The sequence below is a fragment of the Geotrypetes seraphini genome, chromosome 1 (assembly GCF_902459505.1).
Source record: "Geotrypetes seraphini chromosome 1, aGeoSer1.1, whole genome shotgun sequence".
Taxonomy (NCBI): Eukaryota; Metazoa; Chordata; class Amphibia; order Gymnophiona; family Dermophiidae; genus Geotrypetes; species Geotrypetes seraphini.
In genome coordinates, this window is record NC_047084.1 from 431,806,479 (window position 1) to 431,826,727 (window position 20,249).

The following is a 20,249-nucleotide window of genomic DNA, read 5'->3' on the forward strand; positions in this document are numbered from 1 at the left end:
AATTTTATATTTTGCTTTTTTAATGGTGGGCACCAGGTGCCAAAGGTTTTAAAAGCCCAGGTGACTTAGCTCCTGGGGTTCTTCTAACGCTGCCAACAGGTAATGATTCTAAAGGACCTGACACCAGACTATGCTTTAGTTTCATCTGTTGTAGATTTCTCCATTATCCCAGGACAAGAAGGCAGGTATTCTCACATAAGGGTGATGTCATCGACGGAGCCCGGAAGCGGACGCCTCACAAGCAGACTTGTTTGAAGAAACTCAAAGTTTCGAGTTGCCTGCACCGCGCAAGCACAAGTGCCTTCCTGCTCAGAGTAGGGCATGTCTCCTCAGTTCTCAGTTTTCCGCGGAGCCGAGAAGTCCGTCTTTGACTCTCTGCGTTAACTTCGTTACTTGTGCCTTCTCTGAACTGCGGTTTGTTATTTTTTTCTTCAATAATGCTGTTCTTATTTTCTTTCTTTTATTTCCAGTTAAAAAAAAAAAAAAAAAAAAATTTTTTTTTTCATCTTCCGTCCATTTTCCGGGACAGGCCGCTCAGCCACGGCCCGAGGGCTTCGATCTTGCGGCAGCTATTTTCATTTCTATGTCCCGGCCTGTCACAGGCTTCAAGAAGTGTGACAAGTGTCAGCGCGCAATCTCTCTTACGGACCCACACCGTCGCTGCCTCAAGTGCCTTGGGCCTAAACATCATCCTAGATCGTGCCTGCGCTGTCAAACACTTCAGCCTCGAGCTTTCAATCGTCGTTGTGTTTTGGTGGACGAGCTCTTCGAGATGGAATCTTCTACTGATCCCTCGACTTCGCAGACGACCTCGGCCTTGACTCCTGCCGAGGTTCCTCCTGCTTCTACTGCTTCCACCTCGAGCCTCATCAAACCTTTGTCGTTTGCAGCGGCTCGTTCTTCGACAACATCTGCTGTATCTTCCCCTGTTTCCTCAAGTCAGATAGCTCTGAAGCAGTCTGTTCCAGCAGTAGTGATTAAAATGCCTAAGACTGCCAAGTCGAAGCACACTCGCACTACCTCGAAAGAACCTCCAGCCAAGGCAGGTGGTCCGGTTTCAGACGCGGATCCATCCTTGCCGTCTTCTTTCCAGACCATGTTAGAGAAGCAGTTCATTCAGTTCCTTACTAATATGGGACCGAAGCTTCTTCCTCTTATCCAGCCTGGACATTCAACAGTCTCCCGCGAGGTCGAGCCGCTCCCATTGCCTCAGGCTGATCTTCCACACTCTTTGCAGGGAGCAGAGTCTCTGCGAGTGTCTGGTCTGGCATCAGTGCATGTACAGCAAGGAGCAGATTCTTTGCAAGTGCCTCGGAAGAAATCCTCACATTCTATACAAGGAGCAGAGTCTTTGGGAGTGCATCGAAGTTCCTCCACTAAGCCTGTGGAGCTTCGATCTACAGCTTCCAGTCCCATACATTCGTTGATACCATCGGCTGCTTCCATCTCCGAGGCGAAGTCTCCTCGATCTTCGAGATCTGCTTCAAGGCATAGTTCTCATCGGCGATCGAGGCCTTCTTCGAGGCATCCTTCCAGGCATAGTTCTTCTTTAAAGAAAGACCTTCTTCCACTAAGCCTTGATCTACTCCAACCTCGACTAGACCACCGACTCCTCGTTCGAGGTCTCCAATGCCGGACCTTGAGGATGTCCCGGTTTTGATTGCCTCGTCCAAGTCACCATATTCCTTTGATGCCTTTTTTCCTGCCGAAACTTCATCTTTGACTCAGGCTGCCTCGACATCCTTGAGTCCTTCTCGAGGCAAAGCATTGGCAGATCAGCTATCTTTCTCATCTTTTCTTCGTCAGATGGCTGTGGACTTGGACCTTCAATTAGATACTGGCTCCAAATACTCTAAGGAGTATCTCGAAGTCATGCATCTTCCTCAACCTCCGGCAGAGTCTCTTAATCTTCCACTTCATAAGCTTTTGAACCAGACTTTGGGTCGATACATGGAAACACCTTTTTCCTTACCAGCTAACAGAAAATTGGACTCTAGGTATAAAACTGTGCATCGCAAAGGGTTTGACAACTCACAGTTATCTCATCAATCCCTGCTTGTCGAGTCCTCCTTAAAGAGGTCCCATCCTTCCAAGGTTTATGCCACCGTTCCTCCTGGAAGGGAAGGGAAAACTATGGAAAAATTCGGACATCGCATCTTTCAAAATGCTATGATGTCCTCTAAAGTCCTCGATTTATAATTTTCAATTCATCACTTATTTTGAATTCCTTATTTCTCTATTGCCAAAGTTTTTGACTTATCTGGATACTCAAAAGCATTTTGAATTTCCGAAAGTCCTACCTTCTTTATCCCAACTCAGATTGCATCTTCTTCAGTCATCTTACGATGCCTTCGAGTTGTCTGCCCGGGCAGCTACTTATTCTGTGGCTATGCATCGTCTTGCTTGGCTTCGGACCCTAATCTTCAAGACCGTTTGGCTAATATCCCTTGTGACGGCAATGACCTCTTTGATGAATCCATCGAGGCAAGCCACCAAGAAATTGTCTGACCATGAGAAATCCTTTGCTTCTATTGTCAGACCCAAGTCAAAGCCAGCTCCTACAAAACCTGCACACCCTGCTCCTAACTATCAGCGGCGTTTTACTCCGAGGACAGCTCCTTATAATCGCCCTCCTCTAAAGAAACAGCAGCCTCAAACACAACAGAAACCTCAACCTTCTGCTGCATCTAAGGCTACTCAGCCTTTTTGACTGTTTAAAACAGAGCATAACCTCCACCGTTCTGACTCTCTCATTTTCCCCCAATAGGAGGTCGTCTCCATCATTTCCACCACTGATGGACGATAATTGCATCCGACCTCTGGGTACTTTCCATCATCAGGGAAGGATACTCTCTTCATTTCTCTAAGATTCCACCAGAGCTTCCTCCAAGAGAGTATCCATCCAATCCATCCCAGACCGCCCTTCTTCTTCAGGAAGCTCAAGCTCTGCTTCGTCTCCATTCCATCGAACCAGTTCCCTTGGAACAGCAGAACAGGGGTTTTTACTCCCGTTACTTCCTTGTTCCGAAGAAGACGGGCGATCTGCGACCCATTCTAGATCTCAGGGCTCTGAACAAATTTCTAATCAAAGAAAAGTTTTGCATGTTGTCCTTGGCATCCCTTTATCCCCTTCTCGAGCAGAACGACTGGTTATGCTCTCAGGATCTCAAGGAGGCCTACACGCATATTCCCATTCATCCGGCCTCCCGTCAGTACCTCAGATTTCGGGTGGGGAATCTGCATTTTCAATACAGAGTACTACACTTCGGCCTGGCCTTGTCTCCCAGAGTGTTCACCAAGTGCCTGGTAGTGGTAGCAGCAGCTCTAAAAAGTCTTGGTCTTCAGGTAATTCCCTATCTAGACGACTGGCTCATCAAAGATTCCACATCTCAAGGGGTTATTGTAGCGACCCAACAGACTACCTGATTCCTACAAAGTCTGGGATTCGAAATCAACTTTCCCAAATCTCAACTTCAGCCCTCACAGAATCTACAGTTCATTGGAGCTGTTCTGGACACTGTCCAACTCAGAGCATTCCTTCCACAGCGACATCTGGAAGCTCTTCTTCAACTCTGTCATACAGTGTCTTCCTGCTCTTCCATCTCAGTGAGACACATGATGGTACTTCTGAGTCACATGGGCTCCACAGTACACATGACTCCTTTTGCCAGACTTCACCTCAGAATTCCTCAGTGGACCCTGGCATCTCAGTGGACGCAAGTTTGCGACCCTCCTTCTCAACACATCTCAGTTCTTCCTTCATTGAAGAAGTCTCTCCGTTGGTGGATGCTCTCTTCCAATCTTTCCAGAGGCTTGCTTTTTCAAACACCCCCCCATCAGAAGGTCCTCACGACAGACTCTTCGACCTACGCTTGGGGCGCTCATCTCGATGGTCTCCGTACTCAAGGTTTATGGACCAGTATGGATCGTCAGTGTCATATCAATCTGTTGGAACTCAGAGTGATCCTCAAAGCTCTCAATGCTTTTCAACATCTGCTTCACGACCAAGTAGTCCTCATTCGGACGGACAACCAAGTCGCCATGTATTACGTCAACAAACAAGGAGGGACGGGGTCTGCCTTCCTTTGTCAAGAAGCTATGAAGGTTTGGGACTGGGCAATCCGCCACAACACCTTCCTCAAAGCTATCTACATTCAAGGGGCGAAGAATTGCTTGGCGGACAACTTGAATCGTCTCCTGCAGCCTCACGAATGGACACTGCATTCTGCCCTCTTCACATTTTTTCACTGTGGGGAACTAGAGAATGACACGGTGGCGGTTTACCCGCGGCTACTGCGTTTAGCTGCGGGTAACCCGCCAAAAACGGGGAATGAAAATTAGCAGCCTCTGCGGGGACGGGGACAAGGCCATCACCGCCCCGTGGAGCGGTGAATGGTCTTGTCACCGCAGTGAGGCATAAAGGATCGTGCGGTCCCCGCACCCCCATCCGCCCACCCGTACGCCGGCTCGATCGTTTAACCAGCTTCCTCTCTCCACCTCACCTTAGTTTGCCGGCTTTCTTTTTCGGCGACCGGAACGCTTTCAAAAGAGCCACGCACGCGCGGCTGCTCAGTATTCAATCTTCTGCTCTGACCCAACCGGAAACAGGAAGTTGCAGCAGAGCAGAAGATTGAACTTGGCTCTTTGAAAGCGTGCCGGTCGCAAAAAAAAGAAAACCGGCAAACTAAGGAGAGCTGGAGAGCAGTAGCGTACCAAGGGGGGGGGGGGGTGGGAGGGGCGAAAAAGGTAATGGCGCCAGGCCTTGGAGCACCGAGGCAGACCGCTTCTCCCCCCCCCAAGTGAACCTTTCCGACCCTCCCAGCGAAAGCAGCAAACCTCCCTCCAGTAGCGTCAACTTTCTCCTCCCTCTGCCGCATCACTGATGATGTCATCAGTGACGCGGCAGAGGGAGGAGAAAGCCACGAAGGAGGTTTGCTGCTCTCGCTGGGAGGGTCGGAAAGGTTCACGGGGGGGGGGGGAGATAGGAGGGTCAGCGGGGATTCGGCTGGGAGGGGGGAGAAGCGGTCTGCCTCGGTGCTCCATTACCTTCTTCGGGCAGCAGCAGCGTTTACAATACGCTGCTGTTGCCGGCTTCAGGCCTTGTTCTCTGCCGGGTCCTGCCTACTTCCTGTTTTCATGAAGACAGGACCCGACAGAGAGGAAGGCCTGAAGCGGGCAACATCAGTGAATTGTGAATGCTGCTGCTGCCCGATGAAGTTCAGGACATCGAGGAAGGAGCAGGGTGAAATCGGCTGCTGGCTTGGGGGTGAGGGTAGGGAAAGAATCGTGGAAGTGGAGAAATTGGCACGATGGCTTTGTGGGGGCTATGGGGAGAGAGAAAGAAAGGAAAAAATAAAGAGGGGGGCAGGGGGAGAGAGAAAGAAAGGCAGAAATAAAGAGGGGTCAGGGGGAGAGAGAAAGAAAGGCAGAAAGAAAGAGGGGGACCAAGGGGAGAGAGAAAGAAAGGCAGAAATAAAGAGGGGGTCAAGAGGGAGAGAAAGAAAGGCAGAAAGAAAGAGGGGAGCCAGGGGGAGAGAGAAAGAAAGAGAGGGGGGGGCAGGAGAAGAAAGAAGAAGGACCAGAGACTCATGAAATCACCAGACAAAAAGGTAGGAAAAATGATTTTATTTTCAACTTAGTGATCAAAATGTGTCCGTTTTGAGAATTTATATCTGCTGTCTATATTTTGCACTATGGCCTCCTTTTACTAAAATGCAATAGCGGTTTTTAGCGCAGGGAGCCTATGAGCGTCGAGAGCAGCGTGGGGCATTCAGCGCAGCTCCCTGCGCTAAAAACCGCTATCTCAGTTTAGTAAAAAGGGAGGGGGAATATTTGTCTATTTTTGTATAGTTGTTACTGAGGTGACATTGCATAAAGTCATCTGCCTTGACCTCTTTGAAAACCCGCGGAATATAAATGATAATTAACATTTTTTCTGCGTACAGCATGCTTTGTGTTTTTAAAATTTTATTGTTGGTAGATCATTTTGACTTGGCCACAAAGGTAAGGGGGAGGGAGGGAGGGGAGCTGCTGAAAGACATCTAGTAATCCTTGCAGGCTTGACTGTGCAGGGAATTATTTTTGTAAAATCATGTTATGTTATGTGACTGGCATTATCTAGACTTTAATTTCTATGAATGAATAGAATGAAAATGATATAAAATTACTTGCTTGCGGGGACCGCGTGTTCCGGCTCACACAAGGAAGGAGGGGGTGAAAGGGAAAAAGTTTATCTTCCTTGGAAATAGATTCTGAAGTGACCTCATCAAAGAAGACCAGCACTAAATGTACAAGAAATCCCTTAAACAATGTCAAAAGAGCCCAAAATAGAAAACTGCTACTGCCTTGAGACTCCATTATTGAAGGAATCAACTTGAAATCACAGAAGAGACAGGAAAAGGTTAAATGCCTCATGGAATCCTCAGGTACAAAACACAAACCAAATTGTGAATGAAATCAGAGCAGACAGTAAGAATTATAAAATTGATGTCATTATCCATCTGGAAAAAAAGGCGTACTAGAAATAATGCCTCAGCAATACAATTTTCAGAAGTTATATTTGCTCATGGTAAGGGAGAAGAGAGACTGCTAGTGATGGTGGGGGGACTGATAGAAGATATGAAAGAAGGGTGGTAGAAAGGAACAGATGGTAAAGGAGGGAGGGAAGGGTGGTGGTGGAAAGGAATAGAACAGACATTGAAAGAGGGTAGAGAGGAACAGACCCTGAAAGGAAATGTGGAAGGCAGAGTGGGGAGAAGACGCTGGAAGGGAAGAAGACAGATGCCAGACTATGGGGGAGCGGAGGGAAGAAAATGGGTACTAGACGGTGACGGGGCGGTGAAAGGAACGGCGGTGACGGGGCGGTGCAGAGGATGGTGGGCCGGGGACGGTGCAGTGACGGGGACAGATTTTTTCCCCGTGTCATTCTCTATGGGGAACGCCTCAAATAGACCTCTTTGCAGCCCCCCACAACTACAAACTGCCTCAAATCTGCTCCAGGATATACTCTCTTCATCGCCTCGAGGCAGATGTTTTTCTTCTGGAATGGTCGAATCTTTTCCTGTACGCATTCCCTCTCATTCTCAAGACTCTGGTCAAGTTGAAGAACGATCATGCCACCGTGATTCTAATTGCTCCTCGGTGGCCGAGACAACCTTGGAACTCCCTTCTACTTCAACTCAGCAGCAGGGAGACATACTTCTACCAGTTTTTTCTTCTCTGCTTACACAGAGTCAAGGATCTCTGCTTCATCCCAACTTGCAGTCTCTACACCTGACAATTTGGAACCTCTCAACATAACCCCTCTTCAGTTTTCTCAATCTGTAAGAGATGTTTTAGAAGCATCTAGGAAGCCTACCACTAGACAATGCTATCACCAAAAGTGGACTAGATTTTCTACGTGGTGTTTTTCTCATCATAAGGAGCCTCAACATTCCTCCTTATATTCTGTTTTGGACTACCTTTTGCACTTATCCAATTCTGGCTTCAAATCTACATCTATCCGAGTCCATCTCAGTGCAATCGCGGTTTTTCATCAGCCTATGGAAGGGAAACCTCTCTCTGCTCATCCGGTGGTTTCCAGATTCATGAAAGCACTTTTTAATGTCAAACCTCCTCTCAAACCGCCTCCTGTGGTTTGGGACCTCAATGTTGTCCTTGCTTCACTGATGAAGCCTCCATTTGAACCAATTGATATGGCTCATCTGAAGTATCTCACTTGGAAAGTGGTGTTTCTCATAGCCTTCATTTCTGCTCGAAGAGTCAGTGAGCTGCAAGCTTTGGTTGCTGACCCACCATTCACAGTGGTTCTTCGTACTCATTCTAAATTCCTCCCTAAATTGGTCTCGGAATTTCATCTCAACCAATCCATTATTCTTGCAGTGTTTTTTCCAAAGCCTCATTCTCATCTTGGAGAAGTTGCTCTTCATACTCTGGACTGTAAACGTTCTTTGGCCTTCTATTTGGAACGCACCAAACCATACAGAACTGCTCCTCAACTTTTTGTCTCCTTTGATCCAAATAAGTTGGGACATCCTATTTCTAAGCGTACCATCTCTAACTGGATGGCGGCTTGTATCTCATTCTGCTATGCCCAGGCTGGATTACCCTTTCACAGTAAAGTCACAGCCCAAAAAGTCAGAGCTATGGCAGCTTCAGTAGCTTTCCTCAGATCTACACCTATTGAGGAAATTTGTAGAGCTGCTACTTGGTTCTCGGTTCATACCTTCACTTCTCACTATTGTCTGTAACATAGTAGATGACGGCAGATAAAGACCCGAATGGTCCATCAAGTTTGCCCAACCTGATTCAATTTAAATTTTTAAATTTTCTTCTTAGCTATTTCTGGGCAAGAATCCAAAGCTTTACCCGGTACTGTGCTTGGGTTCCAACTGCCAAAATCTCTTTTAAAACTTACTCCAGCCCATCTATACCCTCCCAGCCATTGAAGCCCTCCCCAGCCCTCCACCAAATGGCCATATACAGACACAGACCGTGCAAGCCTGCCCAGTACTGACCTTAGTTCAATATTTAATATTATTTTCTGATTCTAAATCCTCTGTGTTCATCCCACGCTTCTTTGAACTCAGTCACAGTTTTACTCTCCACCACCTCTCTCGGGAGCGCATTCCAGGCATCCACTACCCTCTCCGTAAAGTAGAATTTCCTAACATTGCCCCTGAATCTACCACCCCTCAACTTCAAATTATGTCCTCTGGTTTTACCATTTTCCTTTCTCTGGAAAAGATTTTGTTCTACGTTAATACCCTTCAAGTATTTGAACGTCTGAATCATATCTCCCCTGTCTCTCCTTTCCTCTAGGGTATACATATTCAGGGCTTCCAGTCTCTCCTCATACGTCTTCTGGCGCAAACCTCCTATCATTTTCGTCGCCCTCCTCTGGACCGCCTCAAGTCTTCTTACGTCTTTCGCCAGATATGGTCTCCAAAACTGAACTCCCAAGTGGGGCCTTACCAATGACCTGTACAGGGGCATCAACACCTTCTTCCTTCTACTGACTACGCCTCTCTTTATACAGCCCAGCATCCTTCTGGCAGCAGCCACTGCCTTGTCACACTGTTTTTTCACCTTTAGATCTTCGGACACTATCACCCCAAGGTCCCTCTCCCCGTCCGTGCATATCAGCTTTTCTCCTCCCAGCATATACGGTTCCTTCCTATTATTAGTCCCCAAATGCATTACTCTGCATTTCTTTGCATTGAATTTTAGTTGCCAGGCATTAGACCATTCCTCTAACTTTTGCAGATCCTTTTTCATATTTTCCACTCCCTCTTTGGTGTCTACTCTGTTACAAATCTTGGTATCATCTGCAAAGAGGCACACTTTTCCTTCTAACCCTTCAGCAATGTCACTCACAAACATATTGAACAGGATTGGCCCCAGCACCGAACCCTGAGGGACTCCACTACTCACCTTTCTTTCCTTCGAGCGACTTCCATTAACCACCACACTCTGGCGTCTGTCATACAGCCAGTTTCTGACCCAGTTCACCACTTTGGGTCCTAACTTCAGCCCTTCAAGTTTGTTCAACAGCCTCTTATGAGGAACTGTATCAAAGGTTTTGCTGAAATCCAAGTAAATTACATCTAGCATATGTCCTCGATCCAGCTCTCGGGTCACCCAATCAAAAAATTCAATCAGGTTTGTTTGGCACGATTTACCTTTTGTAAAGCCATGTTGCCTTGGATCCTGTAACCCATTAGATTCAAGAAAGTACACTATCCTTTCTTTCAGCAACACTTCCATTATTTTTCCAACAACCGAAGTGAGGCTCACCGGCCTGTAGTTTCCTGCTTCATCCCTGTGCCCACTTTTATGAATAGGGACCACATCCGCTCTCCTCCAATCCCCAGGAATCACTCCCGTCTCCAGAGATTTGTTGAACAAGTCTTTAATAGGACTCGCCAGAACCTCTCTGAGCTCCCTTAGTATCCTGGGATGGATCCCGTCTGGTTCCTTCGCTTCGTCCACCTTCAGTTTTTCAAGTTGCTCATAAACACCCTCCTCCGTGATCGGCGCAGAATCTATTCCATTTTCTCATGTGACTGGATACTTTCTCCAGATGGGATGGACAGTTTGGCCAAACAGTATTACAAAATTTATTCTCCTAAATTGCCAACACTCCCACCATCCCATTCTGGTTAGCTTGGAAGTTACTCATATGTGAGAATAGCTGCCTGCTTGTCCTGGGATAAAGCACAGTTACTTACCTTAACAGGTGTTATCCAGGGACAGCAGGCAGCTATTCTCGCAACCCACCCACCTCCCCTGGTTGGCTTCTCTGCTAGCTATCTGAACTGAGGAGACGCGCCCTATGCTGGGTAGAAAGGCACTCGCGCATGTGCGGTACTGGTGACTCGAAACTTCAAGTTTCTTCAAGCAAGTCTGCTTGTGAGGCGTCCGTATCCGGGCTCCGTCGATGACGTCACCCATATGTGAGAATAGCTGCCTGCTGTCCCTGGATAACACCTGTTACTGTAAGTAACTGTGCTTTACAGCTTATTGTTTCATCTGTTCTAAAAGATGAGTTGTTCTTATTCATAACGTAGTAAATGATGGCAGATAAAGACCTGAGGTCCATCTAGCCTAGCTAGCTGGAGGGCAAAGCGGTCAGTGTTTTCTCAGACAATGCTGCAGCTGTGGCATACGTCAAGGGGAATAAGAGTGCTCTCATCAATTCAAGATTAAAGTATAAAAACATAATAATAGCCCAGTAGCCCATTCTCATGGTGGCCAATTCAGGTCACTAATACCTGGCCAAAACCCAAGGTAGCAATATTCCATGCTACCAATACAGGGCAAGCAGTGGCTTCCCACATGTCTTTCTTAATAACAGACTATGGACTTTTCCTCCAGGAACTTGTACAAACCTTTCTTAAAACCAGCTACACTATCCGCTCTTACCACATTTTCTGTCAAGGTGTTCCAGCGCTTAACTATTCTCTGAATGAAAAAAGAATTTCCTCCTATTGGTTTTAAGAATATTTCCCTATAACTTCATCGAGTGTCCCCTAGTCTTTGTCATTTTTGACAGAGTGAAAAATCGATCCACTTGTACCCATTCTACTCCACTCAGGATTTTGTAGACTTCAATCATTTCTCCCCTCAGATGTCTCTTTTCCAAGCTGAAGAGCCTAACCCCTAAGGTGGACCCCAGCATCCGGTAACTGTGATTCAGGTTATTCTTCTCAATGTGCATCACTTTGCATTTGTCCACATATCATCTGCCACTTGGATGCCCAGCCTTCCAATTTCCTAAGGTCCGCCTGCAATTTTTCACAATCCGCATGCGTTTTAACAACTTTGAACAGTTTAGTGTCATCTGCAAATTTAATCACCTCACTCGCTGTTCCAGTTTCCAGATCATTTATAAATAAGTTAAATAGCACCAGTCCCAGTACACACCCCTGCGGCACTCCACTGTTTACTCTCTTCCATTGAGAAAAATGACCATTTAACCCTACCCTCTGTTTTCTATCTGATAACCAATTCCTAATCCACAACTGAACTTTGCCACCTATCCCATGACTCTTTAATTTTCTCAGGAACCTCTCATGAGGAACTTTATCAAAAGCTTTCTGAAAATCTAGATAAACTATATCAACCGGCTCACCTTTATCCACATGTTTATTCAGACCTTCAAAGAAGTCAAGCAAATTTGTGAGGGAAGATCTCCCTCAGCTGAACCCATACTGACTCCGTCTCATTAAATCATGTTTGTCTACATGTTCCACAATTTTATTTTTTATAATCGTTTCTACCATTTTGCCCGGCACCAAAGTGAGGCTTACCAGTCTGTAATTTCCTGGATCTCCCCTGAAGCCCTTTTTAAAAATCGGCATAACATTGGCCACCCTCCAATCTTCATGTACTACAGACGATTTTAGCGACAGGTTACAGATCACTAACAGCAGGTCAGGAATTTCATGTTTGAGTTCTTTTAGTACTCTTGGATATATACCATCTGTTCTTGGCGATTTATCACTTTTTAATTTTGTCGATTTGGCTCAGTACACATCTTCCAGATTCACCAAGATTTCTTTCAGTTCTTCCGCATCATCATCCTTGAAAACCATTTCCAGTTCAGATAGATCTCTTACATCTTCTTCCGTAAAGACCGAAGCAAAGAATTCATTCAGTCTTTCCGCTATGGTCGTATCCTCCCTGAGAACCCCTTTTGCTCCTTGACCATCCAACGGTCCCACAGATTCCCTCACAGATTTTCTGCTTCTGATGTACCAAAAAAAATTGCTATGAGTTTTTCCCTCTTTTGCAAGTTTCTTTTCATATTCTTTCTTGGCTGTCTTTATCAATGCTTTGCATCTAACTTGTGCTTGTGTTTCTTCTTATTTTCTTCATTCGGGTCATTTTTCCATTCTTTAAGGGATTTTTTTTTTGGCTCTAATAGCCTCTTTCACCAATGTGAAATAAAATACTTGATCATTGTTGGGGTGGGTTTGTTTTTGTTTTGTTTTTTTTTATTTCTGGGACGAAGTCCACCGGACACTGTCCTTATGGTCAAACTATGGTTTATGAATTTTGTTATACCGCTAGTTCATTTTACTGGTCCAAGCAGTTTACAAAATAGAATCAAATAAAAAGAACTCTATTGTTAAATAGAATAGGCCTAACCCACACAAACAAGCATACAGGATAACATTCACTCCTAAAAAAAACAGTAATATCATATTAAGATTTCACAGGACTGCTGACTGAAGACCCAAAAATCATTTTAAAAACAAGGGTTAGTTCAGATTGGATCGAATCTTGTCCAAAATCTTTTTAAAAAAACAACTAGTTTTAACATAATTTTAAAAGATTTGAATTTTTCCTCTAATCTTAACTCTCAGGGCAAATGATTCCATAGGTTTGTTGCTGTTAATTAGAACGCTTTATTTCGTGTAGACTCCCACCTAGCTCTATCACAGACGGGAGTATTAACCTATTATCTTGAATAGATCTCAAAAGTTTTTGATGGTGAATAAGGAATTAGAAAATAGGCTGTAAAGAATAGAAAACTCGATGCGCAAGGATTAAAGCTTTAAATCAAATTCTATATTAAACAGGTGACCAATGGTATTGCAGATTAAGGGTGTCACCCTATCAATCTTCCTTTTTGATGTTCCCAAGTATACAATGTTACAATCTAGCTTTGAGATTATTAAAGCACGAAGAGCAAGGGGTTGCATTTGTAACTTCCCTAGTCACTCCTCCTTTTTTGTATCCCTAGGTATAAAGGAAGGCCAGACACGACTGATAAAAGTTGAAGGGAAGGTTGAAGCCTATCAGTGGAGCTCCAGTGATGGAAAGTGGATGAAGATCGGGGATGTGGTTGGCTCATCTGGAGCCACACAGCAAACATCTGGAAAAGTCTTATTTGAAGGAAAAGTATGTAATCTCTCCCAAAAATGGAAAATTTATCAAGTCGTATTGCAAATCTAGAGACAAATTTCTTTACAGAATAAAAGGAAGAATACAGATACCTGAATGTGGCTTTAATACAGATAGCTTGTGGTTCAGGCTGAATATTGTATTTTGTGCCTATTTTAGAAGATATCTGCATGTTTTGAGAAATTGTCATCTTCCCTCATTGCACCAATCTTTTCTTTTTTGTGTGTGTGTACAGTGGATTATGTAATTGGAGTATACCGTATGTGATTGTATTGCTGTTTTGTAATCTGCTCTGAACTGATTGGGAAATGGCCAAATATAAAACCTGTATTCATGTAAATATTTTTCTAGCATATTTGTCAAAGGCAGGGGTTGTCTTCTACTGTATATTTGAAGCAGATAAGGTATTTGTACCTGTCTGTCATTTACTAATGGAGTTAATGTGAAAAAATAGTGCATTTGATTGTGGTACAGAGTTTATAACGCTCTTATGTTCTATTGAACTTTCCTCATGGTAAGCATTGTACTTATAAAACTGATTTTAGAAGAAGAGAAGTATGTAATTTGTTTTGTAAGCAGATAATCCCTGAAAGAGGATTGAGTTTGAATGAGTATGCTACAGCCTATTTCCATGCTGTTTTGAATTTTATATGTTCTGTTCTAACATGGAGACCAGCTAATTATTGCTGTTCCGATAGTTAAACCCAGCACATTCTTTTTTATGACTTAAATCCTTTTCTGTTTTGTTACTCAAAGGAATATGACTACGTTTTCACGATTGATGTCAATGAGAGTGGGCCTTCATATAAACTTCCATATAACATCTCTGATGATCCCTGGCTGGTAGCATACAGTTTTCTGCAGAAAAATGACTTGAATCCTATGTTCTTGGATCAGGTGGCTAAATTTATTATTGATAATACCAAAGGACAGACTCTAGGACCTACGAACGTTGAGTTCGCTGACCCCTTCACAGGTAAAGAGCCACATTGGCACACATGAGTTTCTTGTTTTTGCTTTTTTTTTTGGGGGGGGGAAGGCGTTGTATGCTTTTTGTTAGAGAATGTACAGTATTAAGAGACAAAGTGCTGTGTATGAGTTGAAAACTTCATTGAAGACTTCATCAATAGCTAAGCAGGACATTAACTAACATGTATTCTGTTATGTACCTTCCGGATTCCATACTCTAGATCAGACATGGGCAACTCCAGTCCTCGAGGGCCGGAATCCAATCGGGTTTTCAGGATTTCCCCAATGAATATGCATGAGATCTATTTGCATGCACTGTTTTTAATACATATTCATTGGCGAAATCCTGAAAACCCGATTGGATTCCAGTCCTCGAGGACCGGAGTTACCCATATCTGCTCTAGGTGTTCAATCCCGTCCCACAATCCAGGAGTTGCAGAAATCCAAACGCTTTTCTGAGCATGTGCTCCTCCTACCTTAGAAAGTGAGTTAGAGCCCCCTCCAGTTTTCAAATTCTGCAAGCAATCCATGCAGAAGTATTTTGTTCTGTTCTGCATTTTTTTCTTTCTTTTTTTTTTTTCTTAGTTTGTTTCTTTCGGTGGCTTCAGTGCTGTGAGATCATGTGTGGTGTCATCTGCCAGAGGAAAGGACTCGGTCCTACTTCACAGAGAAACTTTGGATCTGTGGAGCCAGCCTGCTTGTGCTGCCCTTCTCAGACTCTGGGTCCATTCCCCTGAGAGTTCGCTTGCCCTCTGACCCTGTCAGGAGGTTTAAGCGCAGGCTGTATGCATCCTGAGTAAAATATCCCTCCGGGTTTCAGAGCACAGGCTGCCCCCCCCTCCCCACCCCGGGTTGCATAGAGAGTTTCTGTGGAGGCGGAGGTTACAGTCAGTGTCCGTCCAACTGTCATTCTAAAGATCTTCAAGTTTAGACATTTGGAGCAGTTTGAGGCAGAAAATCCCTTTCCTCCATTCAGCTGCAGTGCAACAGAGCTTGGTAGGCAGGCATTTCAGACTAAGTACATCTTTATTATTTCCTGTGGGAGTTTCGAAGGTGGTCTGTGGAACTCTGTAAAACTTGTTCTTCAGAGTTTCTGAGGATAGGGCTCAGGTCTCCCACCTGCCCAAAACCCAAATAGTTATTTTTTATTTTCAGATTTTCTTTATTTTTGGTGCAAATTCACTGGTGGTGGCCATCTTGGATTTTAATCGATCTTTTTTTCAAAGCTTGATTTCTGCCTCAAAACACCTTGATTTTGTTGAAAATCAATTGGGATTGACTCCTCAGCCCCTAATTTGTTGACTGCTTATATGGATTGCGCTAAATTGTCGCTAGAACAGCGTTTGGGTACTGGTGCCATAGCACACTGGGGAGAGAGGCTACAGCTTCAAGCTTCACCGCCAATGGGACTTCCAGGGCTGAGGAGCTGGCTGGGTTTGTGTTTTGGGCTAAAAGTCTTGCCTACTGGCTGTTCTGGACACTTGTGCCAAACGCCAACATTCCGAGTCTGGTGATTCTTTTGGGGTGGCGCGGACACTCAGCAGTGACCTTGGAGTGTGCATTTTCCCCGGATATTCTTTGGCTCTTTTGGAGAGTGTGCTTTTCAGACATGGCTCATTTGATGCAGCCTGCAAGCATGTCGCCGCCTTCCAGGCTGGTCATTCCGGTGCCGGAGGTCCCTGTGCGGGAGCCTTCTCCTACGTCTACGACTTATCTCGATTGTGTAAGTTGTTGCACGGATATTATGCTTATCCTATTTTTTGACTCTCTGTCTCTTTTGGATGCTGTTTCTTGCAGGGACTTGTCAACACCATGCCTTGGAGTTTCTGGGTTTGGGTAAAGACCCCACTTTTAGGTCGATCTTGGTGGCTACCATTTCATGCTAATGCCATGAAAGTGCTTAAATTGGACTCTCAGCCTTCTACGTCTCAGTGTTCAGTCATGGACTATTCTAATGTACTATCCTTTTTTCCATCTGGTGACGGGCCAGTGGGATTTCAGAAAGCTCTTTCAAACTCCTAAAGCGCTGGCTACACTTTCTCCACTGACCCCCCCCCCCCTTCTGTTAGCAGTTTTTAGCAGTCAAAGGTGAATGCCGCTGTGGTGCAAGGAACTCCTTAGCTGTGAATGGTGTACTGCTTAATGATTCCAAGATCACAGCAAGCTCATTATTTTGAATAAGCTTTTGGAGGTGAGTTCTTCAAGGTATCAAGGCTGCAGCAGCAGCCTCCTTTGCAGCGCTTGCTTGTCTCTTAAGATTGTGCCGTTTACCCTCTGTGGAGGAAGATGCCTGCCCTCACATGGTGATGGACAGTGTGAATTATGTGGAGGATGCCCTTTATGTTCTCTTTAGTGTTCTCAGTAAGGTCTGCCTCCTTCATTGGTCTGGGGACTCTTCCTCCAAGGCCATTTTCAGCAGACTTCCTTTACAAGGATCAGTTTCTTTTTGGAAAAGGCCTAAGTGACCTCCTGGCCAGTGTTGCTGACCAGACTTATGGAGGGGACCATAGTATTTTTTGTCCCTCCTGCAGCTTTTGTCGGAGATCTTCGAACTCTTCTGCCCACGTATACCATATATTCCCAGGGATACCAACACATTACCATACTTCCAATTCAAGACGTCCTCAGGCATCTGGAGCCCATGCCGCTGCTGCTCCTAAAAAAAAAGCCCTAATGACACCAGAAGTCAGGTGGGGCACCCTCTCTGTTTTACCAGGTGTGATCTCGTGTGTCCTCGGATCAGTGGGTGACGGACATCGTTCGGGAGGGGCACAAGATGATCTTCATTTGCCTATCTCCAGATTTGTTTCTGGACTCTGGCAGGTTGGCTGGAGGAGTCAAAGGTTCATGCTACTGCATCGTCTCTTGGACATCCAAGTGATAAAGCCCGTTCCGGAAAACAAATCGGACTTAGGCAGATAGTCCTTATTCTTCATCGTGCCAAAGACAGACTCGGAGGACTGGAGACTTTTCTGGATCTCAAGTCAGTCAATCACTTCTTGAAGATTCCTCCTTTCCACATAGAAACTGTGCACACGGTCATAGCTGCCATCTCTCCCAGGGTGTTTCTGTGGTCTTTGATCTCACAGAGGTGTACCTCCATATTCCAATCTACCTGGAGTGCATTTCCATGTTCTGCTATAGCATTTCCAGTTTGCAGCTCTGCTCTTTTGAGCTCGTGACAGCGCCCTGCTCTTTCGCCAAGGTGATGGTAGGTGTAGTGGACTTTCACCACAGGCAGGGTGTTCAGGACTAACCTTACTTGGATGGATGGTTCACCCCGGGCTTCATCTTGGCAAAAGTATAAATGAGCAGTGGAGATGGTGGTGTCTCTGCTACAACACTTGGGTTGGATTGTCAACTTCAAAGAAGAGCTGGTTGCTGCTGTCACAGACCTTAGGGTAGTTGGGCCTTCCCTTAGACACCTTGCAGGGCCGTGTGTTTCTTCCCGAACTTTGCAGACAAACTTCAGAAGCAAATTAGAGATCTCCTGGCTCTTCTAGTTCCCTCAGCATGGCATTTGTTTGCAGGTTCTGGGGTTCATGGCAGCCTTTCTAGTGGTGGCCCTTGGGCCAGAGCACACATGCACCTTCTTCAGGAGTCTCTCCTCCTTCTGGTGGTCTCCGAAGCATCATCCCCTTCAGATGCAGCACTCCTGGACAGAACCAGCTCACAGCAGTCTCCGCTGGTGGCTTCAGGGGGAGGCTCTCCATGAGGGCACACCTCTTCGGCCATGGAGTGGGTCACCTATGACGGATGCCAGCCTTTTGGGCTGGGGTACTCTCTGTGGAGACCGCTTCATTCAGGGGCAGTGGAGTACCACAGCTGGACTTGATGGCTTCAGCCAGGACCTTGTAGCTCAGGCATTTCTTCAGTCGAAGAACAGAGCACCAAAGTCCATTCAATTTCTATGGGCTTCAGTGCATTTGCTGTGGTAGAATTGCTATCGCAGCTTTGTATAAGGAGCCCTAAGGCAGGAACTACTGTCTTTGTGCTGTGTCTTAAAACACAGATTGCCGGGGATGCAAAGCATTAACTGATTCAACTTGAGTTTGAAGTACGGTAGTTTTGAAAGAAATGGAAGGTTTGATACTGGTCATTAGTTATTCGGAATAAGAGGATCTGCATTACTTTTTTTCAAGGGTGGTTTAAACGCTACTGGAACACTGCCTAAGTGTCAAACCTTAAAAAAGGAAGTCATATTGAGCGTTGGAAAATAATTAACTAATAAAAATCGTGCACATTTAGTGATCTTTTTACTAAGGCGTGCTAGCTATTTTAGCGCACACTAAACGCTAATTCATCCATAAACTATAATGGACACGTTAGCGTTTAGCGTGTGTTAAAATGGCTATAGCAAGCCTTAGTAAAAGTACCTTTTCATTTTCCCCACCACCAAATTTCCCCATCCCGCCCCGCCCGGCTACTTTTTCATGCCACCCGGCTGGAAAAAATTTCTGGGGAGAACACTGTGGATAGTGTTGCTTCCGGCCTAGTGGCTTCAGATTGGCCTTGTCTTCTGTGGTATATGGATCTCATATGTCTTCAGTGGGACTGGAAGCAAACGCTCTCTCCTTCGTGACCTCAGTCAGGATCTGGTGCCCATGGATGCTCCATGGCACTTTGATTTTTTGGCATGGTTCTTGAGCGTTTAGCCTTGATGGAGCGTGGTTATTCTGATGTGGTCGTTTCAACGTTTTATGAAGTCTAATAAAACCTCTTTAGCTTCTTATGCTGCAGCCTAGAAGGCTTTCTAACAGTAGTGTGCCAAGGACCCAGTAGAGCCTGAGTGGACTCCCTTTCCAGTGGTTCTGTCTCTTTTTTTTTTTTTTTTTTCCTTCCAGCAGGCTTGGATAAGGGTTTAGCTGTGGATAAGGGTTTAGCAGGCTTTTTGTGCTTCTGAGCACATAGGGCTTCCAGTTTGCTTACTGCTCATCCTGATGTGACCAGGTTGCTGCGAGGGACGCTTCGTTTGTGACCTCCCTTGCATCTTAACCTTGTTCTGCAGGGCCTTGTTGGAAGCCCCATTAGAGCCCCTGAAGGATTCTTCTCTTCTGGATCTGACACTCGAGTCAGTCTTTCTGGTCGCCATTGTCTCGGTACAGTGTGTTTTGGAGCTTCAGACTCTTTAGTGCAGTAAACCCTTTCTATAGATCACAAAAGCGGGGGTGGTTCTCCGTACAGTACCTTCTTTTCTATTGAAGGTGGTTTCCAATTGCCATATCACTCAGGAGGTTAATTTGGCTGGGTTTCATTTCACTGGATCGGTGCAAAAGGGTTGGATCTTCCGTAAATTGGATATCAGGAGAGTCTTCCTCCACTGTTTGGAGAAGACTAATGATTTTCAGCTGTCTGATCATCTTTGTCCTGACTATTCCATCTCAGCCAGGTAGGTTGGCTTCTAAGTCCTCAATCGCCCGTTGGATTCATATGGCCATTTCTGTGACTTACATTGCCCTTAGTAGGCAGCTGCTGGTTTCTCTTACAGCCCATTCAACTGAACTTGTTGCTGCCTCAAGAGCGGAGTCTTGAGCTATTCATCCAGATGAAATTTGCAGGGTGGCTACTTGGTCTTCTCTTTATACCTTTACCTGGTTTTACCAAGTGGATGTGGGCGGCTCGTTCTGATGCCGTTCTTAGGACCTCTGTGTTGTGGGCAGCCTCTTCTGTCCCTCTTTAGATGCTGCCATTTCTTTGGTATGTCACCTAGAGCAGTGTTTCTCAACTTCAAGCCAGGTACCCCCTAAGTCTTAACAAATATTAACCGAGTACCCCTGCCCAAGCTCTGCCCCAGACCCAACCCCATAATAATAGTACTAATTGTAATGCAATTTCTTCCATTCATTTTTCATACGTACACAATATAATCT

At 45.4% G+C, this 20,249-nt stretch overlaps 1 protein-coding gene across 1 annotated transcript in view; it reads left to right on the top strand.

Annotated features, from left to right (window-relative positions):
- The window catches only part of PLAA (phospholipase A2 activating protein), a 152,192-nt gene that overhangs the window by 53,115 nt on the left and 78,828 nt on the right, over nucleotides 1–20,249 (top strand). The window contains exons 8-9 of the mRNA XM_033919326.1: nucleotides 13,250–13,407; nucleotides 14,167–14,386. Of these exons, the coding sequence (XP_033775217.1) occupies nucleotides 13,250–13,407; nucleotides 14,167–14,386 (378 nt within the window). The remainder of the gene's footprint in view (nucleotides 1–13,249; nucleotides 13,408–14,166; nucleotides 14,387–20,249) is intronic.